Here is a 26740-nt window from a genome sequence, read left to right on the forward strand (position 1 = left end):
CCACCTGTGTGTGTCTTTCTGTTTTTCATGAGGCGGAGGCAGAGAAGAGTGGGGCTGGAGTCTACAAAAGGGTCACATACTGGTGTGAGTCCAAGTTTCAATTGATGTCCTCCGAGGGGACAGTTTCTTTGTCTAACGAGGGTCACAGGCTGCTCGTGAAGATTAGAAGTTAATGCACATTGGCCCCTTAGAACAATGCCTGGTACGTAATCAAATTTCGCCTGATAGAATTGTCTAATTTACTGGACTTGAATCTGGGGTAGGTGTCTCGGAATCATCCACCATACCTGCTTGTGCTGAAGTCCCTCCTACCCGCCCAGATCCCTGTCTTCACCACATGTCCCACCACCTGCCCTTGAGAGGCTGTTAGTTCCCTCAGCCCCGGGCACGGGGCACTTGAGGCAGATTGGAACCGGGGAGAGTCCTCGCTTTAGCAGCAAAACATCAGTTCCAGCACCAGCTTTAAGCGTTTGTCAGCTGTGTCACCTCGGACAAATCACTTACCCTCTCTGAAATTTGTCCATCAAATGGGAACCCTCTTTACCCACCTGCCTTGCAGGAGTGTCCCAAGGATTCAATAGTCATGTATTTTTACATCCTCACCTTGGAGGGGACAGTGTGGCCTGGTGGCCAAGTGCTCAGCCCTGGAACAGAACATCTCGTTCCAGCCACCTAGCAGCTGTGTAACCTTGGGCAGTTTACCTAACCTCTCTGTGCGCCACTTTCTCCTCTATAACTTGGAGACATTCCCGGTGCTGGTGTCAGGGTCACTGTGAGGGTTAAATGAATTAATACATAAAAAGCACTAGTGTAGTGCCTTGCACACACACAATCCTCAGTAACCAATGTTCACTGTTACTAGGATTAAAAATTGGGGTGGTTTCTACCATTCACGGTTTACAAGTGCCCAGGGCTGACAGATAATAAGCACCTGGTGTTCAGTTGCTGTGTCTATTTATTTGTTTTTTAGAGACGATTGCTACAGCAACCACTTCTGCTGCCTTCTGAAACCTGGCTGGAAAACTTGCTTCCGAGCCTGTTCCTGCTGGTGCTGGTTTGTAGATGGAAGCCTGCGGTGTGGGAGCAGCTGCAGCTCTGTTATCGGCGGCCACTCCATGCCCTGGCTCCCGGAGAAATGCTCCCAGGCCCTACCTTCCAGAACACCCATGCCCCAGGGTCTGTGCATCTGAAGCCGGGGTGCACAGATTTGTTTCCCAAGTCAGTGCTCATCTCCAAGGTGCAGAAACTCCACCTGCACACACACCCTGCCCCCTCCCCCACGTGGGCTTAGGAACCAGGAGCCCCTGATCTAAGACTACTGGGATGGCGTTCCGGATTAGGCCCTTAAATGTTGCCACTTATCTTGGGAGGCAGAGTGGCTGAGGCCTGGGTTGTGGAGTCGGCACCTGAGTTCAAGTCCCACTTCTTCCACTTTTGAGCTGGGACCTGGGACACGTCCCTCAGCCCCACCGTGCTGCAATCTGCTTGGGTCTCTCTTGGGAATAACAATGACACCCATCCCATACGGTGAGAGAATATGTGTAAGATACTTAAAACGATGCAGGCAAGGCATGCAGTAAATTGCATTCATTATTAATTTTTTTTTTTGAGGAAGATTAGCCCTAAGCTAACTACTGCCAATCCTCCTCTTTTTGCTGAGGAAGACTGGCCCTGAGCCAACATCCATGCCCATCTTCCTCTACTTTATACGTGGGACACCTACCACAGCATGGTGCGCCAAGCGGTCCCATGTCCGCACCCGGGATCCGAACCGGTGAACCACGGGCCACCGAGAAGCAGAATGTTCGAACTTAACCGCTGCACCACCGGGCCGGCCCCATCGTTCATGATTAATATTAGCACTTTTTGGACAATTGGGGTACACAGACCTTCACAGATAAGAGCTCAGGCCTTAGAATCAGGCCTGCCTTTGTATCCTGGGCAGCCACTTCCCAGCTACATGACCTTGTGTAAGGTAGTCTAACCTTTTGGAATCTTGGTTTCCAAATCTGTAAACTGGGGGATGAGTACCAGTTCCCGTCTCCCCGACTTGGTAGAGGAATAAAGGAGATAATCCGTGCAGCAGGCAAAACACATCCAGGAAGCCAGTGCTACTTACTAAGAAGGCAGGCTCGCAGGATGTGTTCAGCAGCCTCGTTAGTTTCTTTGAGAAGTGCAGCCACCCGCTATCTATATACTGTATTTCACCGATTCCTAAATGCACATTTTTTTCACGTTTTAACATCTCTGAAATCAGGATGAGCCTTAAAATCAATAGCATCTTAATATTATAATTTGCAGCATTTTTTTTCTCATAGCAACACACAAAATAATGGTGCATCACTTAGATTCCATGAAATACACACGCACCATATCCACACTACCATCTCTGTGTGTATGTGCATACACACACTCACACGCATGTATGCAGTTTACAGACTGGGAGACCAAGACTGCAAAAGGGTGAAGTACCTTACACAAGGTCACGTGACTCTAAGAGAGCACTCTAAACAACTTACAGAAAGTATAAAAGTCATTTTACTTTAATATAAAATCACATAAAGAAAGTCATGTTAGCAAATCAAATAGTCACTAAATATCAGTGAAATCGTCACTGGAATGTCAATGCCACATTTTCTGCATTCTCTTCTCCTCTCTCCCTTTGGGCGGATGTTTTTTGCGGCTACACAGTAAAGACCAGGGTCATCCGTGGGACCAGAGGAGGAGAGCACACATCTCCCGCTGGAGGCCCCCTGGGTGGTCAGAGCGGGCCAGGAGGTGGGCCCCATGGCACTTTCCTTCCACTTGCTTGATTTCTTTGTGCCGTTTCACCTGCCCTGGCCAAGGCTTCGCGGGTGTCCAGTTCTGCAGCCAGGAAGGAAACGATCATGAGAGAGCCTCCCCTCCTTCCTCCTCAGACGGCTTTGAGGGGAAACAAAAGAGCAAGTACAGTGTGCATGTGTGGAAACGAAGAGACGAGTCTGCAAGTCTTGCTGGGCTCTCTTCTCTAGCCTGAGAAGCGCCGCCTTGGTCATGGCCTTTGATCTATGTCAGCTTCCCTGATCGGAAAGAGAACCTGGGTGGAGAGAGAGGGGTCAGAGGGAGCAGAGAGAAGGGAGCAAGGGACGCAGAACCCCCTGCAAAATCTGTCAGCAGCGCTTGCAGGTCACTGACTCAAAAACCCACTCAGGGCTCACTGTGGGACAGGCACTGTCGGGGGCTTTCCATCTATCGGCTCATCTCACACTCATGACAACTTGAGGAGGCAAGTGCAATCAATGTCCCTGTTTTATAGATGAGCAAATGTTGATTCACAAGGTCAAGTGACAGGTCCAAGGTCACACAGTAAGTTGTGGAATCAGAAGTTGGACTCAGGGCCGTGCAACCACGGTGCTATACCCACAGATAGGGTCTGACACCATTTTTTCTTTTTAATTTTAGTTGTTTTTACTGTAGAATAAGTGATAACTTCCCAATGTTACCTACAATTATAAAACAGATCTCTGCAATGAATACAGATTCACATGTAAGTTCTTGGATAAAACATATAAAGACACCCCCTGAGACAGGAATAGCTAACTTTCAGTGTCCCGCCCCCTCTATGCAAAGTTTTGAAAAGGAAGAATGGTTTTGATCACAAAGTACAAATCTCAATGCTATTTGCAGCTACGGGAAAGATGCAAAGATGGCCAGTGGGCTGTCAGTGATGGGAATATGGACTCTTTCTTCTTGTCGAAACAAACCCCTGAGTGCCACTTGTGGCTCTGCCAGCAATGGGGCGGGGGAGCCCTTGACCAGTGTTTGGACATGGTGTTAGTGCTCACCCATCCTCCCCTGAACCTGTGCACACTCCCCCAACCCTGCAGTCGCCTGTCTCAGGAAGTGACACCATCCCCACCCTGTCATCCAAGCCAAGAACCTAAGAGTTGTTCTTAACTCCTCCCTCCCCCCATCTGCTTACTTTAGTCATCACGCCCCAAATATGTTCCTAATCCCACCACTTCTCATCTCCTCCACTCCCACGCCCCAGTCCAAGCCACCAGGGTGAGCACAGCAGCCACCCCCTGCCATCCACTGAGCAGCAGCCAGAGTGACCGTGGCCGTAGGCAGAGCTAAGTCATTCCTCAGCTTAACCTCTGACATGGCTCCCCACTGTCCTCAGGATAAAGACAAAAATCCTTCTTACCATGACCTACTTCTTCAGGAAACCACTCCTTCCTTCCTTCATTCCATTAGCTCAACAAGCTTGTCTGGACCATGAAATTGTGGCCTCACTCTCTTTAAACACGTGTCCTTGGGCTGGCTCATGCACTTCTAGAACAAACATTTTATTTTTTCCATATCAGCCTCAAACTCCAGTTTCGTGACCCACAGAACTGCCCTCGAAGAGGCAGAAAGAAACCAGCCAACGACAGTCCTAAATACACACCCTCAGATCCGACGCCTGGTGTGGGGTGAGATGCTCTTGCCTTCATTAGCTGCCTTCCTCAGGGAGGAAACACTGCCCCTGGCCCCGCTGTGACTCTGCCACCCGACCCTTCTGCACAAAGCAGCCAGAGTGAGCTTCTCATGTGTCACTACGGTCACGTCCCTCCCCAGCTTAAAACCCTCCCATGTCGTCCCAAGGCGCACAGACTAACGAAACCCCAAGTCCTCACTGGACCCACGACACTGAGTGATCTGCCGCCTCTCCGACCTCGCCTCCACTCTCTCCGCTGCTCCCGCCCCCAGGAGCCCTCTTCCCCAAGCTCTCTCCAGCCTCAGGCCTCTACACCCACGGTTCCCTCTGCCAGGAAGGCTCTTCCCTCGGGTCTTTATGGTCTCTGAGGGCTCAGATTGGATGTCGCCTCCTCATAGAAGCCTTCCAGGACTCCCCAGATCTAAAGTAGTCCCCTATCAACCTCCCTCTTGGCGCCCTATTCATTGGTTTTCACAGCACGCATGGGTATCAGGAATTGTCCCATTAATTTGTCTCCTTCCCCGCGTGCTCTCTGACTCCCCCTACTGGAACGTAAGCACCGCGAGGGCAGACCGGCTTGCTCACTGCATCCCAGCATGTACAACAGCGCGCCTGGCATATGGTAGGCCCTCAAGAAACATTCATTGAAGGAATGAATGAATCTGGCATCAAGTGGTCTTGTGGGACAAAGCAGTTTTCACACAGCCACTCCAGAAAGTCTGGGAATCCTTAACTAAACTAAGCACATGCCTACGCTGTGGGCTGTCTGCCCCTGCAGACCATCTCCTCCCTTCTCTACCCTGCTCTCTGCTCCCAGAGGCTGGCCCCTACGGAGAGGAGCAGCAAGGTCCCCGGTCCTCCAGCTGCGGGCTGGGCTCAGCCAGCGGGAGGCACCAGCAGGAGCTGGGAATGTGGGAGGAGAGAGGGGTGGTATTTACTCCCCGCTCCTTCCCTGCCAGGGCTGTCTTCCTAGTTGCTGTGTTCCTCTTCTGAAGGCCACACTGCCGTCTGACGCCCTCCTCGCACTCCCCCCATCACGGTTCCCTCCCTGCCGCCCTGTTGCCGCTCTGCTCTGCTCGGGGGAGCTTCTCCATCCCTTCTGGATCCTTTAACTCTGCTCACGCATCTGTAAGATGTCCCTTCTTTAAATCTCTTCCATCACCCCTTTCGAGTGTGCCACTTGTTTCTAGCCAGGACCCTGACAGCGATGCTGACAGTGCAATTTCACTCCTGGGAACTTCACACACCGGTCCACACGAGGACATGAATAAGCATGGGGATATTCACTGGCATTGCTTCCAGCGGGGGATTCCTGAGGGCAACCTGGGATCCCACCACTGGGAGAGCGACCGTTATGCTGGGGTTAGAAGCAAAAGTTGGATGTCTACACTGCTATATGGATAGATTTTTTTAAAACTGCTTAATGCCCAGCAACAGAGGAATGAGTAAACAGAATGTGGTATATACATACAAGGGAATGTGATTCAGCCTTAAAAAGGAAGGAAATTCTGATGCAGGCTACAACACGGATGAACCTGAGGACATTACACTACATGAAACAAGCCAGTCACAAAAGGACAAATACTGTGTGATTCCACTCACAGAGGTCCCTAGAGGAGTTAAATTCACAGAGGGAGAGTAGAACGGTGGGTGCCGGGGGCTGGCGGAGGGGCACAAAGAGTTAGCGTTTAATAATCACAGAATTTCACGATGGGATGACGAGAAAGTTGTGGAAATGGATAACAGTGATGGTCGCACAGCACTGTGAATGTACTTACTCTCACTGAATTGTACACTTAAAAATGGTTAAAATGGTAAATTTTATGTTATGTATATTTTATTATGATTTAAAAAAAAACTAAAAAAATCCCCAACAATTCTAACTCAGTCCTCAAGCCTAAAGGATCTTACCATGTATTGGCTAAAGCTGTGCTGTCCAATATGGTGGCCACTGGCTACTTGTGGCTTTTGAGCCTCTGAGCCATGGCTAGTCTTAACTGAAATGCTCTGTGAATATAAAATATACACCAGATTTTGAGGGTTTACCATAAAAAAGTTTGTAAAATATCTCATTAATGTTTTATAGTGATCATATACATGTTGAAATGATAATATTTTGGATATGCTGGGTTAATAAAATATATTAGTAAAATTTAAAAATTGGGGGGCCATCCCAGTGGCATAGTGGTTAGATTCACTTGCTCTGCTTTGGCGGCCCTGGGTTCATGGGTTCAGATCCCAGGTGTGGACCTACACACCATTCATCAAGCCATGCTGTGGCGGTGTCCCACATACAAAATAGAGGAAGATTGGCACAGATGTCAGCTGAAGGGCAATCTTCCTCAAGCAAAAAGAGAAGACTGGCAACAGAGATTAGCTCAGGGCCAATCTTCCTCACCAAAAAAAATTAAAATTTAAAAAATGGGTGCCTAATAAAAAAGAAAAAAACAACAGGGCTTAGTGAAAAAAAATGACACTAGGAAATAGAATGAAGTGTTAAAATATCAGTTACTTACTGAAAATACATCCACATGAAACAACATATACTTTTTTGAAGATGTTCAATACCATATTAGGATGGCTGGTGGAGAGGGGAGCTGGGAAGTAGAAAGGGAATGGAGATAAAAAGGGAATAAATAAAGCAGAATGGGATGGAGATAAAAATGGAATAAATAAATACAAGAAGAAAGGAGTCCTGTGCTGACAAGACCGAACAGTCTATACTTTTTAACTTAAATTATTTGCCAGCATTCGGAAATCAGATTCCAAACAAGTTCTAGTTTCTTGGTTTTTCTCAAGAATCATAAGCTCTGATAGCATGTTATCCTTCAGCCAGACAGAACTGAGGGGCAAATGTTCCCCGCCTCTACCCCACGCCCCCATCACTCAGCCACCTTAAGTGCCTGGCCCCCATCACTCAGCCACTTTAAGTGTCTGGCCCCCATCACTCAGCCACTTTAAGTGCCTGGCCCGGGTAGGCATTCCAGTATGAGATCCCTGACCACGGCCACTTCTCAGTTTCCAGGAGACCAGGGGCTGGTAAACTGTCCCCAGGCCAGACGCTGTCAAAGCAGCCAAGGCAACCGGCCTGCCGCGTGGGGAGGAGGAGAGCATGCCCGGTGACTAAGAAGGGACGTCTCAGTGGGGCCAAGGGTCCCCACATCGGAGTCACCGGGGAATTCATTAAAAATCCAGATTTCTGGGCCTTATCCTGGAACTGCTGACAAGATTCCCAAGAATCTGAATTTTAAACAAGAGCCCCCGCTCTGCGGTTTGAGGCACAGCGCCTGCAGAAACAAGGGATTAACAGAGTGCACAAACACGAGGGGAGTGCCCACAGGCAACCGCAGGGCGGGTTCAACACTGGGAGACCCTGCCTCCAAAGCTGGAGGGAGGAGAGGCAATGGAGTAGCCCCCTACACTCCAATAATCATTGTGTTTTCCAGTTGTAACATTATTATTTGTTGGCTATTGTACTTATATCACAGGGAGGCAGCAGAGTGTAGAATCTGGACTTCCTTGGGTTCAAATCCTGACTTCACTACTTGCCATCTGTGTGACCTTGGGCAAATTACTGTACCTCTCTGTATCCAGTCTCTACCAGTAAAACAGGGACAGTGATACTTCCTTCCTCACAGGGTCACTGTGATGGGTCAATGATTCATACATATCTAGCGCTTAGACTACTGCCCGGCAGAAATTAGGATCCACCAGCACTGAGTTTTTGCATCAGCCGCAGCACCCCCCCACAGGAGAGCAGGACCTCCCCATCCCGGGGAGCTGGCCAGCCTCCTCTCACCCCACTCCTTCCTTTAGCAATTATTTAGTGGCAACAGGGGGCAGCAAGGTGACTTACAGCTTCCTTATGATTGTCTTCTCCTCTTTGTTACTGCTGGCACTGCTGGCCCTGGCAACCAGAACGTCTTTTTCCCTTCTTCTTCCTGAGCCTTCTCTTGGTGGAATCAGGCCACTGGAAAAAGGGGACAAATAAATGGGTTATTTTATTGCAAACCTCTTACCTGTGCAGTTCTGAAAGTGAAGGGTCTTAATAATTATTATTATATATCATTGGGGCCAGCCCAGTGGCATAGCGGTTAAGTTAGTGTGCTCTGCTTCAGTGGCCAAGGGTTTGCAGGTTCAGATCCTGGGCGTGGACGTACACACTGCTATCAAGACATGCTGTGGCAGCGTCCCACATACAAAAAAAAAAAAGAGAGGAAGATTGGCACAGACGTTAGCTCAGTGACAATCTTCCTCAAGCAAAAAAAAAAAAAAAGGAAGATTGCAATAGATGTTAGCTCAGGGCCAATCTTCCTCACACACACACAAAATAATACTAATAATATTATCATTGAAAGCTCTAGAGTCAGAGAGATTTTGACCCAGCTGGTAAGAATCTTGCCTCCACCTTTCCAACGTGGATACACCTTATCTCCTTCTCTTGTCTAATTGCACTGGCTAGTACTTAAAACTTCTCCACTTTCTAGAAATATGATCATGTACAAATTCTCTAACTTAAGCCTTGATTTCCTAATCAGTAAAATGAGAAAAATAAGAGTAACCATCTTGTAGGATTGAGGGATTAAGTGAGATAATATATGGCAATGTGACATTCATTCATTCATTCATTCAGTCATTCAACAAATATTTATCAAGCCACATACGGTGCCAGGGTACTACAGATACAGCAATGAACAAAGACAAAATATCTTCTCTCGTGCAATTTGTATCCTAGTGAGGGAGGAAGCAGTCAATAGACAAATAAATAAGTAAAAAATATATATGTATATGTGTGTGAGTGTGTATATATATATAGTCTATATATATATATATATAGTGTAAGTCAGATGCGATAAGAGCTAGATTGATATTGATTGACAAGATATTGAGGTCACGTGACCCAAAGAGGGCCAGAGTATTTCCTGGGACAGAAGCTGGAGAAAGCTGTTCTCTTTCACTCGCGCAACTGGGACTGCCAGCAGCCACGTTTCCTGATTCAGAGAAGGCACGTCTGCAAGAAAGATAACGAGGCCAACAAACAGAGAGAAGCAAAGAGGAAAGAAAGCGGCACCAAGTCCCTGGTGCCAACTCTGAGACCTTAGTTGCAGTTTCTTCATTTCTGAGAACAGTTCCAGGGTCCTTCCCAGCTATGCGAGTCAACAAAATTCCTTTTATGTGCTTAAGCTGGTTTGAACTGGATTTCTGTCACTTGCAACAAAAGAAGCCCGACTACAACGAAGCATTTCAGTGTCTGACCTGGTAAGCTCGTTAGATCCACTTGGGTATTTTGTTGTGGTACCTCTGGTAAATTTATGCCCGCAGTTTCTCCCCCTCACTAAGGACTGGACTGTCCCCCCCGCCCAGAATTCACAGGTTGAAGTCCTAACCTGCAGTGTGACGGTATTTGGAGATGGGGCTTTTGGGACATAATTAGGGTTAGATGAGGTCACAAGGGTGGGGCCCTCACGATGGGATTCGTGCTCTTGTAAGAAGAGACACCAGAAGGCTTGGGCTCTCTCTCTCTCCCCCCACCCAGCACTTGAGGACATAGCAAGAAGGTGACCATCTACAGGCCAGAAGGAGTCAGAACCAACCGCGCAGGCACTTTGGTCTTGAACCTCTCGCTTCCAGAACCGTGAGCAAAGAAACCTCTACTGTGCAAGCCACCCAGTCTACGGTGTTTGCCACGGCAGCCCGAGCTGACTGAGACCTCCTTTAGGTATGAGCCTCAGAGAGCAGAATTCACCCTTCTCTCTCCTTCTTTGCCAAAGAGTTTTGCAAAGACAGGGCTCTTATTATTCAATATTATTTATATTTTTATTATATATATTTGTTATAATGTTCATCTTATTTAATAAGAGGCATCATCTAAAAATTCCTCTTTTCCATTACTTATTGTTACATAACACCCTAAAACTTAGTGATTTAAAACAATGACGATGGGGGCTGGCCCCGTGGCCGAGTGGTTAAGCTCGCGCGCTCTGCTGCAGGCGGCCCAGTGTTTCGCTGGTTCGAATCCTGGGCGCCGACATGGCACTGCTCATCAAACCACGCTGAGGCAGCGTCCCACATGCCACAACTAGAAGGACCCACAACGAAGAATATACAACTATGTACCGGGGGGCTTTGGGGAGAAAAAGGAAAAAATAAAATCTTTAAAAAAAAAAAAAAGACTCATTAGCATGAGCTCAGGGCCCCAAACTGACGCAGTTGCTAAGAGAACATCTCAGCTGACATGCTGGTTTCTTCAGAATATATAACACAAGAGACTAGACAGAACCCTGCTGTCTACTGGCCTGCACCAGATGGGAAGTGCGCATCTGTGGTTCTCTGGGAATTCAAGACAGGAAATAAAGCGTGTTGCTTTACTCACTGACAAGCTGCTCACGGCATTGGCAGTTTAGCAGTTCCTGTTTTTAACTACCTGTTTCTGAAGTACTTATTAAACGAGATGAAGACAGGTCTTTCGAGTAACATGGTTCCAACCTCAGCAGAAGAAAAACAATTAAATTCCCGTCATCAGAACTCAGCCCTTTTGGATTTGGCTTCTAGAACACTCTTACTTTATTGCTGTTCTCTTAATGATGCTACACTGAAAGAATAATATCACTTGGGCCCTGCTTTGCTTTGTTTTGAGTCAGGCTATATCTTTACTTCCAAACTTTCAAAGGTCAGACATGGCATGATAATTAAAAGGACAGGCTCTGGGGCCAGCTCTGGTGGCCTAGTGGTTAAGATCAGTGCACTCCGCTTTGGTGGCCTGGGTTCGGATCCCAGGCACAGACCCACAGCACTTGTCTGTTAACAGCCGTGCTCTGGTGGCGGCTCACATCAAAAAAAGAGGAAGACTGGCAAACAGATGTTATCTCAGGATCTCAGGGTGAATCTTCCTCAGCAAAAAAAAAAAAAAAAAAAAAAAGCACAGGCTCTGAAGTCCAGTTGTCTGAGGTCACATCTCACAGTTACCACCACCAGCTGTGGACTTCAAGCAGGTCCTTGACCTCTCTGAACCACAGATCATCTTGGGGATAACATTACCTTACGTCACAGGCTTGCTGGTAACACTAATTGTAATGACGCTGAGATATACTTAGCAGAGTCCCTGGCACATGGTAAGCCGTGATAAATATTACATGGCAATGTGTTTTTATTCTCTTAGTCTTTCCTTCTTCTGCCTCTAGGGAAACTTGCTTTGTTAAACTCAATGTTCTCAGAATTATTAGACCACAGGACCCCCTTTTCCAGAAATACCTACCTGAAAAAACATTTTGGGAAACAGTGGCACAGATGGACCCAGCAGAGTCCAAACCTGATACGTCAACACCTTCCTTGTTTCCTCTCTTGCTCATCGCACAATCCCTTCTCTACACAGTATTATTGTCATTTTTTTAATTCTTAATTTTTATATAATTTTAAACTTACAGAAAAATTTAAGATTAGTACAAAGACTTCCCATATACTTTTTACCCGACCCCTAATTGTTCACCTATGTATCTTCCATCTACATATCTATCTACCTATCCATGCACCTACCCATCCATCCATCTTCCACTTGAGAGTAAGCTGGAGATATCTTACCCCATTAATCCTAAATACTTGAGCGTGTATTTCCAAAGGATGAGGACATTCTCTTACACAACCAAGTAGTTCAGTTATCAAAATCACCATATTGATATTTTTCTTTCTTTTTTTTTTTTGGTGAGGATGATTGACCCTGAGCTAACATCTGTTGCCAATCTTCCTCTTTTTGCTTGAAGAAGATTGTCCCTGAGCTAACATCTGTGCCAATCTTCCTCTACTTTACATGTGGGATGCTGCCACAGCATGGCTTGGTGAGCGATGTGTAGGTCTGTGCCTGGGATCCAAACCCATGAACCCCGGGCCACCAAAGCAGAGTACACGAACTTGACCACTACACCTCTGGGCCAGCCCCACTGATCTTCTAAAATAGTAATCAGATCTTATCATTCCCTTGATTAAAACTTTCCAACAACTTCTCATTGCACTTACAATCAAATGAAGGCTCCTTCCCATGGCCAACAGCGCATACCTCCCCAGCCTCTTCTCCACCCGCCTCTACCATGCCTGCCAGCTTCCGCCATGGTGGACCTCTTAGATTGGCCAACCTGGTTCCCACATCAAGGTCTTTGCACTTCCTGCTTCTCTTTTCCCTACTAAATCTTTACCTGGTTGGCTGCTTCTTGTCATTGACCTTAGGGGAGGTCTTCCCTGACCACTCAATCTAAAGCAGGCCCCTCACCCACCTCCCACAGCCCTTCGGTCCCTGTCCCGTTACTTTCCCTTATATTCTTTAGAGCACTTACCGCCATTATGTTGCCTGTTTATTTCAGGCTTCCTTCTCGATCGCCTGTCCTCCCCCTAGACTAGATGGACTTTATTGTGTTCACTGCTAGATCCCCAGTGCCAGGAATAGTGTCTGGCATGTAGTAGGTCTTCAATAAATTGGTTGAATGATCATAAGAACAAATATGTAACATGACAAGGAATTCCAGGCAGGGCCTGCTCCGCCGTCGGAGCCCGCAGGCAGCCGAGCCCCACCTCTTGTAGCACTGCAGCTCCTCCTGCACCACCAGCAACTGGGACTTGAGTTTGTTGCGCTCCTGGAGCACATCCCGCAGCTCCTGGAGAGTGAAGCGCGGTCTGTTGGGGTCTGTCAGGTCAACCACCATCTTGTCTGGTCCCAGGTTTACCTGTTAAGAAAAGACGTTACTTATACAGTGTCTCACATGAAGATACACTCCCCATTCCAGAAGGAAAGTTCTTTCATTTTGTTACTCTCAGGGACTTTCTGAGATGAGACGTGGCCTGCTGGAAGTATTTGGCTGACGGCAAAGATGCAAAAGTTCTAAGCACCATTCTCCGAGAAAAGAACCAGGGCCGTAGAGAACGGCTGATTCCAGGGCCGGAACAGGGAACAGGGAAAATACAAGGTGAGCCTGGAACATTTTGGGGTATGAGGAATGGAGACATACCAAAATGACACAGTTTGAAGGAGCTCCTACTGGCCAAACTGAGAAGAATTTGAGTATCAAAATGAATAATAACAGGATGAATAATAACCTACCAACTAAAAAGAGAATTCGGAAGTCGCTACTCACAATTAAAAAATTAAAATTAACTAACTAATTAATGGGGATGTGATGGTTAATTTTATGTATCAACTTTCCTGGGCTAAGGCATGCCCAGATAGCTGGTTAAACACGATTTCTGAGTATGTATGCGAAGGTGTTTCCAGAAGAGATTAGCATTTGAACTGGTGAACTGAGTAAAGCAGACGGTCCTCCCCAATGTGATGGGCGTCATCCAACCAAGTGAGGGCTAGAATGGAACAAAAAGGCAGAGGAAGCGTGAGTTCCCGCTCGCTCTCTGCTTGAGCTAAGACTCTCACCTTCTCCCGCCCTTGAACACCGAGGCTCCTGGTTCTTGGGCTTTCAGACCCAGACCAGGATTGACACCATCAGCCCCCTGATTCTCAGGCCTTCGACTCGGGCTACGTTACTCCGCTGGCCTTCTGGTGCTCCAGCCTGCAGACCGCAGTTTGTGGACCTCTGCCTCCATAACTGCAGGAGTCAATTCCTATAGTAAATCTCCTCTTTTGGAACCAAATTAGTAATAATTGATTCAGGCAAGACTAATAAATGGACCCAAAACCTTTGGGTGAAAGTTTGTTGGGGAACAGGATATTTTACACAGTTTCAAAGCATTTTCCTGCAGGCTCCTTATTAATCACAAAGGGAATAAAGACATCTTCACTGTGCAGAAGTCTGGCAACCACCTCCTTCACCAAGTGAGTGAAGTCAACATCACCAATAATGACAAACTGAATCAGGGCCTCTGGATCCGATGCACTGAGGTCACAGCATCACTTTTGTGGTATTCCTGCCAAACACGTAGAACTTGAATCTAATCATGAGGAAATATGACGTCAAACCCAAATTGAAGGACATTCTACAAACCAACTGACGTATGCAATCTTAAAAAATGTCAAGGTCATGAAAGACAAGGAAAAGCTGAGGAACTATTCCAGATGGAAGGTGACGAGAGAGATGTGTCAACTAATGGTACTGTATGACCCTGGATGGGATCCTGCATCAGAAAAAGAAAATGCTATAATGGACATTACTGCGAACTTTGAATATGGATGGTATATTAGATCTTAGTAGTCTATCAACTTTTTTCCCTGAATTTGATCATTTTTTTGTGGTTATGTAATAGTATGTCTTCAGAGAGACACATTGAATTATTTAGGGCAAAGGATCTTAATCTTCTACTAATCCTGCAACTAACATAAGGTATGCTCAAAAAGCTGAGCAAAACTATGAATGAATAAATAATATATTTACATAAATATTATTTTTGCATATGTGTCTATATACTAAATGTATATATATGTGTGTATCTACACATATATGCATATATGCATGTGTGTATATAAATACTTCAGTGTGTATTTCCTAAGACATACTATATACATACACACACACAAACACACACATATATACACACACCTGAATACAACACCTGAATCGAGGTGAAAGGTATATAGGTGTTTGCTGCAACTCTTCCATAGATGTGAAAGTTTTTCAAACTAAAGTTAAAATAAAGCAAACGTTTGAAAACAACCTAAATGTCCATTAATAGAAGCCTAGTTAAATCAAGTAAGGCACAACCACACTCTGGAATATTCCACAGGTGATAAAGAGAATAAGGCGCACTATAAAGAGGAACACAATAGAGAGTGACCCTGTTCCTCCCATCAGGCTGACAAAGATGAGCGTGTTTGAAAACACATTGTGTTGTAATGGCTGTGGGGAAACAGACACTTACAGTGACTGCTCAGGGAGCAAATCTCCTTAACCTGAGAGGTTTGGCAATACTTACCAAAATTTCAAATGTACCTTTCCTTTGACCCAGTGAGAACATTTCCTCCAGATACTCTCCCTAGGGGCCAGACTGCATATGTCAGCGTTGTTCATTTTTCAGTGTACAAAGAGCAAATGATTGGAAAATAAATCTCTTTTGATAGGAGACTGGTTAAAGCAGAGATTTTTTTTTTTTTTTTTTTTGCTGAGAAAGATTCGCCCTGGGTTAACATCTGTTGCCAATCTTCCTCTCTCTTTTTTTCCCCTCCCCCAAACCCCAGTACATAGATGCATACTCTAGTTGTAAGCCCTTCTAGTTCTCCTGTGTGAGCTGCAGCCACAGCATGGCTACTGACAGACGAGTGGTGTGGTTCCACGTCCAGGAAACAAACCTGGGCTGCCGAAGTGGAACGTGCTGAACTTTAACCACTAGGCCAAAAGGGCTGACTCTAAAGCAGAGATTCTTAACCATTTTTTTGTGCCATGGAGCCTTCTGGCAGCTTGGTAAAGCTCACATGGATTCCTTCTCAGCACAACATTTTTAAATATATAAAATAAAATGTACAGGATTACAAGGACACCAACTAAGATGACATACAGTCATCAAAATCTTCTAAAAATAAATTTATTATTAATATACATGATTCTTTATTAAATAACACGATCTAGCCACAGGTCTAATAAAATACTGAACAAATAGTTTTTCTTTTTTTTTTTTGAGGAAGATTAGCCCTGAGCTAACTACTGCCTAGTCCTCCTCTTTTTTTTTTTTTTTTTTGCTGAGGAAGCCTGGCCCTGAGCTAACATCCGTGCCCATCTTCTTCCACTTTATACGTGGGATGCCTACCACAGCATGGCTTGCCAAGCGGTGCCACGTCCACACCCAGGATCCGAACCGGCGAACCCCGGGCTGCCAAGGAGCGGACGGTGCGCACTTAACCACTGCGCCACGGGCCGGCCCCAAAAAACAAAGTTTTGAGATATGTACTGTACTGTAATGAGATATGAAAATATCTGTGACTTCCATGGGTGGTTGTCATAGGTATTACTAATATTACTGTGGTTTGTTGTCCACATTCATAACTGAAGAAAGTGATTAATTTCAGTGGGAGGTTGGCAAAAATAAAAATATGTATTTTTCCCATGTAAGTTGATGGATCTCTCGAGTTAGAATCTTGATCCTCTTGGGGGGTCCATGAACTCAAAGGTAAGAGCCCTCAACTGAACAGTTGATAATACTGGACAATGGAAGTTTTCAAAAGCCATTAAAAGATGAGGAAGCTCTTTATATTCTGATTTAGTACAACTTTCACGATATATTAAGTGAAAACAAGCAAGAGGTAGAACGGGGTATATATCATAAGACCATTTGTGTAAAAAGGGGAAAAATATATTCACATCTGCCTATGTTTGCATAAAGTATATCTGGAAGGAGACACAGAAACTGAGCATTTAAATTTTTTCCAGGGAGGGGACGTGGGTGGCTGGGGGTGGAGAGAGATGAGGAGGGAAATTTTTCAAGACAAACACTTTTGCACCTTTCGAATTTTGAACTTAAAATTTTAAAGAAGAAAAAACCCTCCTCCTACCCATTAGGATGGCCACTTTAAACAAACAAATAAAACAGAAAATAACAAGTGTTGGTGAGGGTGTGGAGAAATTGGTCTGTGCACTGCCGGTAGGAATGTAAAATGGTGCAGTCACCATGGGAAACTGTACAGCAGTTCCTTTTAAAATGAAAAACAGAATTATGTGATCCAGCAACCCACTTCTGGGTATACACCCCAAAGCACCGGAAGCAGGGTCTTGAAGAGATGCTGGTGCCTTCCTGTTCACAGCAGCCAAGGGATGGAAGCAAACCAAGTGTCCAGTGACCGATGATTGAATAAACTAAATGTGGTCTATCCATGCCATGGAATATTATTCAGCCTTTAAAAGTAAGGAAATTCTAACATATGCCACAGCATGGATGACCCTTGAGGACATACGTTAAGTAAGATAAGCCAATAACCAAAGGACAAATGTGACACTATTCTACTATATGAAATACCTAGAATAGGCAAATTCACAGAGCTAGAAAGTAGAAGGGTAGTTAGCAGAGGCTGGGGGAGGGCGAATGGGGAGTTAATGTTTACCGGCTACAGAGTTTCCGTTTTGCAAGAAGAGTTGTGGAGAGGATGGTGGTGACGATTGCACAACAATGTAAAGGTACTTAACGCCACGGAACTGTACACTTAACGATGGTAAATTGTACATGTACTTTACCACAACTAAAAATAATAGTTAAACAAAAAGGAAAGAAGGAAAAGAATACGGTAAGAATACGGTGTATTTTTATGAACTGTTCAGCAGCACTAAACATTCTCTCTGCCTTTTCCCCCACCCCCGTTCTTAAGACTGCAGGTTGGGAGGAAAATGTGCCCTCTCGTCTGCTGACTGATGAAGCTTGTCCACTGTGACCCATCTGGGAAATCACCCGGCCCCTGTGCAGACCACGCTGTTCACGGTCCACAGCAGGGCTGCCTCCATATCCTCCATTCCTCCTGCCTGGAGTTGGAGGCGACAGGAAAAGAACACAGAATGTGAGCTGAGCGATCTTGGGCAAGGCATTTACCTGCCCTTAAACCTCAAAAGCCAGGCTACAATCAAGATACTCGTCCATCCCATATGATGGATATTGGCGTAGAACCTCACCTACATATACAATTGTCGCTGTGACTAATGAGGAGATGAAGTGAAAGCGTACCAGGAGGCCACCGGAAACCTTCACGCTTCCCCGTGAACTTCAGCAACGCTGTGCCTGTTGTCCGTCCATGGCACACGCCTCAGCTGTGATCTTGTACTCGAGTTCTGGAGGTCTCTGTGTCTCCCCTCTCCCACTGCACGTCAGCTCCGTGAAGGCAGGGACCTTGTCTAATCTACCTCCACAGCCCCAGAGCCCGGCACAGCACAGTCACTCATCAAACATTAGTACAAAAAGTCAAAATATACAAAAAATACTGTATTTTAGTATGGCGTGTTAAGTCTAGCATCTCTGAGCTCAAATCCTGTCTCTACCTCTTACGTGCTGTAAGTCCTTAGACAAATTACTTAACTACTCTGTGCCTCCATTTCTGTAAAATGGGTATAACAATAGTGTGAGGATTAAATGAGATGGTCCACTTAGGGCAGCTTTTTTTTTAACTGTGGTTGGAGACCCACTAGTGAGTCATAATATTAATTTAGTGAGTTGCAACAAGAATTTAAAAATTCATAAAAATAGAATAGGAAAGTTTGACTGTGCATCCTGTTTAGTAAGGGTGAGTTAGGGTAAATTGTTTTTTAAAATGTAATTTTGTAAAATGAAAGTGTAACATACATACAGTAAAGTGCACTAATCTTGAGTTTAGAGCTTAATGATTTTTACCATATGTCTACACCAATGCAACCACACTCGGATTAGCTCCCTATAAATTTCCCTCCCTCTCCCCACCACTCTCTGCTCCCTGTCTTCTAGAGGGAAAGATTATTTTGCCTGTTCTTGAATTTCACGTACAAGAGGCTCTCTTGTGTGCCTCGCTTCTCTCTCTCAATGTTACATCTGTGAGATTCATCCATCCAGTTGTGTGTACCAGCACTCTGTTCTTTTTCGTTGCTGTGTAGTATTCCACAGTACGAACCTACCACAGTTTTAAAAAATCCACTGCTCTGTTGCATTTGGATTGTTTCCAGTTTGGCACGATTATGAATAGAGCTGCTCTGAATATTCTTGTCCGTGGTCATAAGCACTATTTCTCTTTAGTTAAAATGTGTTTCTCACTCCAGATCAAAGATTCTCAGTGCGATGTCTGGCCCGGCAGCATCAACATCAGCTGGGAACTTGTTAGAAATGCAGATTCTCAGGTTCCACTCTAGACCTACTGAGTCAGACACTCGGAGGCTGGGGCCCGAAATCTGTGTTTTAAGGAACACTCCAGATGACTGTGATGCATGCTAAAGCTTGAGAGCCACTACTCCAGGCCCGCGTCAAAAATGCTGGAAGCCACTGATTTAGAACATACGCAAGACGGGGCCAGCACGTAGTAGGTGCTCACAAAATGGTAACTATCCTAACGCTTCTACTCTAAGGACTGGATACTCGCAGTGACTCTCTGAGGGACTCGGATGTTCCAGAGAAGAAGGGTGCCTCCCTGCCAGTGGGTGCTCTCCCAGGCACCTCGGGGCTGCTCCGGGCAAGACCGCCTCCCTCCCGCACTCACCTCGGGGCTGGCCGCCGAGCCCTCTCTCCGCAGCCCCTCCACCTCCTTCCTGAGGTGGTCCCTCTCCATTCTCAGCTCCTCCACCGTCAGGTTGCCCTCGTTCACCAGCGTCTCCAGCATCTCCAGGACGCGGACGATCTTGAACTGCAGCTGGGTCACCCGGGGGTCGCTGCCCAGGGCCATCAGCTCGCGGCCCATCACGTAGGAGATGTCATACACGTCTTCGGTGGTCAGCTGGAAGGGGCTCTTGCCCAGAGCCCCCTCGGGCCCGGCCTCGTCCCCCTCGTCCTCCTCCTCCTCCTCTTCCTCCTCTCGCAAAGGGGGCTCCTCCATGGCCGCCCAGAGCCCCGCAGCCTCCAGAGCTGCTTTCTCCGAGTCTCCAACGCCGACTTCCTCCCGGCACGGAAAACTTTCCGCTGGGCAGAGGACCTTGCCTGCCCAGGACGCGGGGATGGCCCAGGAGCGGCCAATCGGCGCCGCCGAGGGGTGGGCCTGCGGGGGAAGGAGGCCGCGCCGCGCGGCTCGCAGGCCCGGCCGCGGGGTGCACCGTCCCCGCCGGGGACCGCGCAGGAGAGCGGCCTCCAGGATGTGGTCTGGAGCACGAAAGGACGACAGCCGAGAAGAGGAAGGGAGAGGTGACGGGGTGACGGCGATCGCTCCGGGCCTGGGCGCTGCTGCAAGCCGCGGGGAGGGCCGGCGGCGCCGAGCTCCGCCCCTGGTGACAGCCGCTGCCCCGCCGGTTTCCAGGAGCCCCGGGCGGGCTTTCCACCGCGAGTCAGGAAGGGAGGGTCAGACAGCGCACAGCCTCGCCTTCCCACGCTCGAGCTTTCCAGCCGTAGAATTTGCATGGGACGTGGAGGAAGATCCGGGTCTCAGTTTGAGGGTGTTTTTCTGGAGCCTGCGGCAACGCAGAAACAGCTGTTGGTGGCAGCGTGCCCGCTCCACAGGCCTGGGTTGCGCGAACCCAGATGGAGCGACCCTGCGCTATGCATTTGGCTCGCTCCTGCGCTCCTCCACTTAACCAGCGTTGTGGTCTTGGCAAGACACGTACCTCTTTCCAGCCTCAGTTTCTTTCTCTGTAAATAACAACATTTAGGTGGTAGGGCTGCTTCCAGGGGTACATGAGATGAGATCCTGAGATAATGCTGCGACAGAAAGCGCTTCGGCAGCGCTCGGGAGTACTGGTTAACTTCCCTGCTCTCTGCTTGGGAGGCCTGGGTTCCAGAGTTGGATCCTAGTATGGACCTATACCACCGTGAGGCAGTGACCCACGTACAAAGTAGAGAAAGGTGGGCACAGATGTTAACTCAGGGCAAATCTTCCCCAAACGAAAAAAGAAAACAAAGAGGAAGCTTGGCCTTGGCAAAAGATATCAGCACAGGGGAATCTTCCTCAGCAAAAAAAAAAAAAAAAAAAAAAAAAGTTAGACGGTTTCTTCTGTCCTCCAACAAACATTAAGCTTGTGTGCAAGACACTTCACACATGGGGCAGGGTGGGAGGAGTAATAAGACAAAACTCACTGTCTGCTTTGAAAATTAGAAAGCAGTCTACAGATATACAGGGGATTACTGAGAACACTAGCAGTGTGGATGACAAAACAAGTTATTTTAGGTTTGATTAGAGGTTTGGAATAATCATAGGCAGAAAACTAGGCAAGGAGCTTGTCTTTTCCAGGAATATGCTGGCAGCTTTCTTGTGGTAGATGTACCTGATTTTCTCCACTCCAAGGTTCTAGAATCACAAGGAGAGTGGACAAAGCTAAAATAAACAAACAAAAAGCAAAGCAAACAAACAAAATACAAATGTTCTAATCATCAAAGCAACACTCCTGTTCAAGGGCTCAAGAATCCATAAATCACGGATGTGACAACACCCAGTGATTAATACTGAAATAAAATATTAGGCTTACCGTAAATAAAATACAACATATTATACAATGGAATATTATTCAGCCCTAAAAAGGAATGAAGACATAGAACAGAGCCCAGAAATAAATCCTCATATATATGGCCAAATGATTTTCAACAAGGCTGCCAAGACCATTCACTGGGGAAAGAACAGTCTTTTCAACAAATGGCACTGGGAAAATTGGATATCCACATGCAAAAGTATGAAGTTGGACCCTTATTTTATACCATAGACAAAAATGAATGCAAAATGGATCAAAGACCTAAACCTATAAAACTCTTAGAAGAAAATATAGAGGAAAAGCTTTATGTCAGTGGATTTGGCAGTGATTTCTGCAAAAGCACAGGGAAGAAAAGAAAAAATAGACAAACTGGACTATAACAACATTTAAAACTTGTGCATCAAAGGCAACCTACTGAATGAGAGAAAACATTTGCAAATTACAATTTGATAAGGGGTTAATATCCAGAATATAAAAAGAACTCCTCCCATGCAAGAACAACAACAAAAACAACCCAATTAGAAATGGGAAAAGTAAAAATAGATGCAAAATCCTTAGCAAGATATTAGCAAACAGAATTGAGCACTATATAAAAAACACCATACACCATAACCGCGTGGGGTTTATTCCATGCATGCAAGGCTGGTTCGAAAAAATCAATCTGTGTAATCCACCATCTTACCAGACTAAAAAAAACACAAAAAAACTATTAGAGCTAATAAATGAGCTCAAGGTTGCAGGATACCAGATCAATATACAAAACTCAATTGCATTTCTACACACTTGCGAGGAATAATCTGCAGACGAAATTAAGAAAACAATTCCATTTACAATGGCATCAAAAAGAATAATATACTTAGAAGTAATTTTTTTTAAAGATTTTATTTTTCCGTTTTCTCCCCAAAGCCCCCTGGTACATAGTTGTGTATTTTTAGTTGTGGGTCCTTCTAGTTGTGGTATGTGGGACGCCGCCTCAGCATGGCTTGATGAGCAGTGCCATGTCCACGCCCAGGATCCAAACCGGAACCCTGTGCGGACAAAGCGGAGCACGAGAACTTAACCACTCAGCCACGGGGCCGGCCTCTGATACTTAGAAATAAATTGAACAAAAGATATATAAGACTTGCACACTGAAAACTACCAAGTAACATAAGAAGAATTAAAAATCTAAATAAATGGAAAGACATCCCATGTTCATCAACTGTAATACTTAATATTGTTAAGACGGCAATATTCTCCATCTTACATCTCCAATCGATCTGCAGAATCAGCACAATCCTTACCAAAATCTATGCAAAAATGAGTTAACAAAGCGGCCCGAGGATGCTAGCATTTGCAAATCCTGACTGTAAGGCTGGTCTTTGGCTGGGATGTGGGACCTTGGATGTGAGGAGGGTTCTCACCACCTTGAGAGGTAAGAGGAGCTCACTGTGCCTTAGCTGTTTGCACAAACACCAAGGTTTATGGTGAACACCAGCTTTCCTCCTGGGAGTCTGGAACTTTGGTATTCCTAGGCAGAGGGTGCCTGCGGGACCAGCCCCCAATAAAAACCTTTGGCACAGAGTCTCTAATGAGCTTCCTTCATAGACAATATTTCACACATGTTCTCACAACTTGTTAATGGGAAGTTATGTTAAGTCAAAGAAGCTAGTTACAAAAGACCTCATACTGTATGATTCCATTTATGTGAAATGTCCAGAATAGGCAAATCCATAGAGACAGAAAGTAGATTAGTGGTTGCCTAAGGCTGGAGAGCTAAAAGGCTGAGGGGGCTGGGATGTGACAGCCAAAAGGTATGAGGTTTCTTTTGGGGGTGATGAAAATGTTCTAAAATTGATTATGATGATAACTCTGTGAATATACTAAAAATCATGGAATTGTACACTTTATTTTTTACTTTATTTTATTTTTTGAGGAAGATTAGCTCTGAGCTAACATCTGCCGCCAATCCTCCTCTTTTTGCTGAGGAAGACTGGCCCTGAGCTAATATCCGTGCCCATCTTCCTCTACTTTATACGTGGGACACCTGCCACAGCATGGCTTGCCAAGCGGTGCCCTGTCCACACCAGGATCTGAATCGGCGAACCCTGGGCCGCCGAAGTGGAACGTGCACACTTAATCGCTGTGCCACCGGCCCGTCCCCTGAATTGTACACTTTAAATTGGTCAATTATGTTTCAATAAAGCTGTTACTAAAAATAAAAAGTAATGGCCAAAGGACTTGAATAAATATTTCTCCAAAGAAGATATATAAGCGGGCAAAAAGCACAGGAAAACATGTTCAATATCACTAATTATCAGGGAAATGCAAATTAAAATCACAATGAGATATCTCCTCATACTCATCAGTATGGCCACTACTAAAAAAAAAAAAAAAACACAGAAAATCACAAGTGTTGGAGAGGATGTGGAGAAGTTGGAAGTCTTGTGCATTGCTGGTGGGAACGTAAAACGGTACAGCCACTACGGGAAACAGAATGGTGGTTCCTCAAAAAATTAAAAATAGAATTGTCATACAGTCCAACAATACCACTTCTGGGTGTATGTCCAAAAGAATTGAAAGCAAGGTCTCAAAAAGATATTTGCACACCCATGTTCATAGCAGCATTATTCACAACAGCCAAAAGGTGGAAGTAACCCAAATGTCCATCCACGGATGAATGGATAAACAAAATGTGGTCTATCTATACATCAGAATATGATTCCTTAAAAAGGAAAGAAATTCTGACACATGCCACACATGGATGAACCTTGAGAAGATTATGCTAAGTGAAATAAGCCAGCCACAAAAAGATAAATACTATATGATTTCACTTATATGAGGGACCTAGAGTACAAACTCATAGAAACAGAAAGTAGAATGGTGGTTGCAGGCGCTGGGGCAGATCGAGGAATGGAGAGTGGTGTTTGATGGACGTAGAGTTTCGGTTTTGCAAGATGAAAAAGTCCTGGAGATCGGTTGCACGACAATGGTTAAGATGGTAAATTTTATCTTGTGTGTACTTTACCAAAATTTTTAAAAAGTGCATGAGGGAACTCTGTGGGGTGATCTTGATCTTGGTGGAGGTCACATGAGAATATATGTACATAGGTAAACAGTCGTGGAGCTGTACACTTAATATTTGTGCATTTCCTTTAGGTAAATTACCCCTCAGTAAAGCGCTGAGGGAGGGAAGGAATGAAGCAGGGACCCATGCTACGACGTGGATGAACCCTGCAAACATTTTCCTAAGTGAAAGAAGCCAGTCACAAAAGGCCACATATTGTATGGTTCCATTTATATGAGATGTGCAGAATAGCAAATCCATAGAGACAGGAAGATTAGTCGTCGTCTAGAGCTGGGAGAGGGGGACGGGCAGTGACTGCTAATGCAGACAGTTTCTTTTTGGGGTAATGAAAATGTTCTAAAATTAGATTGCGGTGACGGTTGAGTAACTCTGTGAATTTGCTAAAAACCAATGAAATGTACACTTCAAATGGCTTAATTTTATGACACGCGAATTATGTCTCAATGCTAAGTGGAAGCAGCCTTCCCAGAGCATTGTTATCAGAAAGAATTTAATGCTTCTGCATTTTCTTTTACACCTTCAGTATCCCCAGCCACTTATGCTCTCATGAATCTCTTCTGCACCATCGTCCTGGTCAAAAGTTCCTTCTGCCTTGAAATTTCCCTAGAAATTCACCCTCTACTTCCTTCCTCTGTGCTTTATACCCCTTTGTTACATAATGAAACCTAGTAAACATGCCTTAAAAATGTCAAAATGTCTTCCATTGAGTAGCTATGCTTTTGATATAAAATAACAGAGATTCCTTTGTTCATTCCTTTAATAATTTATGTACTGAGCATTTGCTAAGTGCAAAGTCTGAACAGGGCTGTGGAGTTAAGCAGTCTTGACTTGAACCTCACAATTGCTACTTGCTGGTGCATAAATTTGATCAAGTCCCTAATCTCCAAATCCCCATTTCCTCACTGTAAACAGAGAAAAATAAAAATATTCCCCAAGACTGGTGTGAGGATTAGATGAGATAACGCCCAAAAAGTGCCTACTCCAGCATCCAGTACATCATAAGCATCAATGGATGCTGGCTATTATCATACAGTGTTATTGATCTTAATTCTTAGGCCCCTCACAGAATTGGACTATCTCTTGGTAGGTGATCATGATCCTTCTCTCTCCGTTCAGAAATTATGAAAATAATTATGATTTACAGCAGAGGTTCTTAAAGTGTGTTCCTGAGACCAGCAGCAGCGGCATCACCTGCGAACTTTTTAGAAATGCAAATTCTTGACCCAATGAATCAGAAACTTTGGGGTGGGCCTCAGCAATCTGTGTTTTAACAAGCCCTCTAGGTAATTTTGATGCACGCTCAGGTTTGAAAAACAATGAGTGATAGCGTAGTGTTCAAAAGGGTGGGTTCTAGACCAGACCACAAACGTTCAAATCTTGACTGGCTCTGCCATTTGCAAGCTGTGTTGTGTTACGCAAGTAAACTACGCCTCTATTCTGGGACTCAGTTTTCCCAGCTGTAAAATGGGGATAAGGCTAGAGTCTACTTCATAAGATGGTTATGACGTGGTTTAGAACAGTGTCTGGCACATAGTAAATACTCAATAGATGTCGCCTATTATTGTTATAAACTAATTTTATTTCCAAAATATGAAGTATAAGAAATTTCCCAAGTTCATATAATTATTTGAGAACGAGATATGGAAAGTTGGATAGGTAACACACATAGAATATGTCTAAAACAAAGCTTTTGAAAAAGTCCCAATGATACATCATTATACGAAGTTCTAAAAATAATGTCACAAACACTCTTCCCCTGAGATTTGACAGGCATGCAACCGTACGCAGCTGTACTTTTTTTTTCTTCCTGCCTTTGAGAAGAAACCAAAGTGACCACAAAAGGGAGCATAAAGTAAGGTCACGGTTGAAACAAGGGAAAAAGCGACATGGGAAACAAAAGTAAGTGGGTGGGTCCCACAATAAAAATGGAACCGTAAATGTTTGGGGCTACAGCCCCCCAAGGGGAATGTTCCATTAGCAAATATGTTGTGGTTCTATTTTGGTACATCAAGCAGAGTAAGTCTTAGGCCCTTCTGAAGATCTGTGGCACCATTAATCCCGAGTGACACACTCAGTATGACTTTCTTCCTGTTCTCTAAATTTTTTTCAAGTCTTGTTACCCTCAAATCATGCCCAGAAATAGCAAGGATTTCAGAGATTTCCCGGTTTGCCTTAAATGCCTGC

The 26740-nt window shown here is 45.3% G+C and overlaps 1 protein-coding gene across 2 annotated transcripts in view; it reads right to left on the reverse strand.

Moving 5' to 3' along the window:
- Positions 1–2520: 2520 nt before the first annotated feature.
- Positions 2521–26740, reverse strand: part of RILPL2 (Rab interacting lysosomal protein like 2) — a 30660-nt gene continuing 6440 nt past the window's right edge. The window contains exons 1-4 of one of the 2 annotated variants that reach the window (XR_011542460.1): positions 19581–20415; positions 12784–13170; positions 8316–8429; positions 2521–3076 (exon numbers count right to left, since the gene is read on the reverse strand). Coding sequence is in view for 1 of the 2 variants with exons in the window: in XM_008518501.2 (XP_008516723.1) it covers positions 3046–3076; positions 8316–8429; positions 13019–13170; positions 19581–19913 (630 nt within the window). In the remaining variant the exon portion in view is untranslated. Of the gene's footprint in view, positions 3077–8315; positions 8430–12783; positions 13171–19580; positions 21312–26740 lie in introns of those variants that run through there. The other variant, XM_008518501.2, reaches the window with a different exon arrangement.

This window comes from Equus przewalskii, chromosome 7 (genome assembly GCF_037783145.1).
Source record: "Equus przewalskii isolate Varuska chromosome 7, EquPr2, whole genome shotgun sequence".
NCBI lineage: Eukaryota > Metazoa > Chordata > Mammalia > Perissodactyla > Equidae > Equus > Equus przewalskii.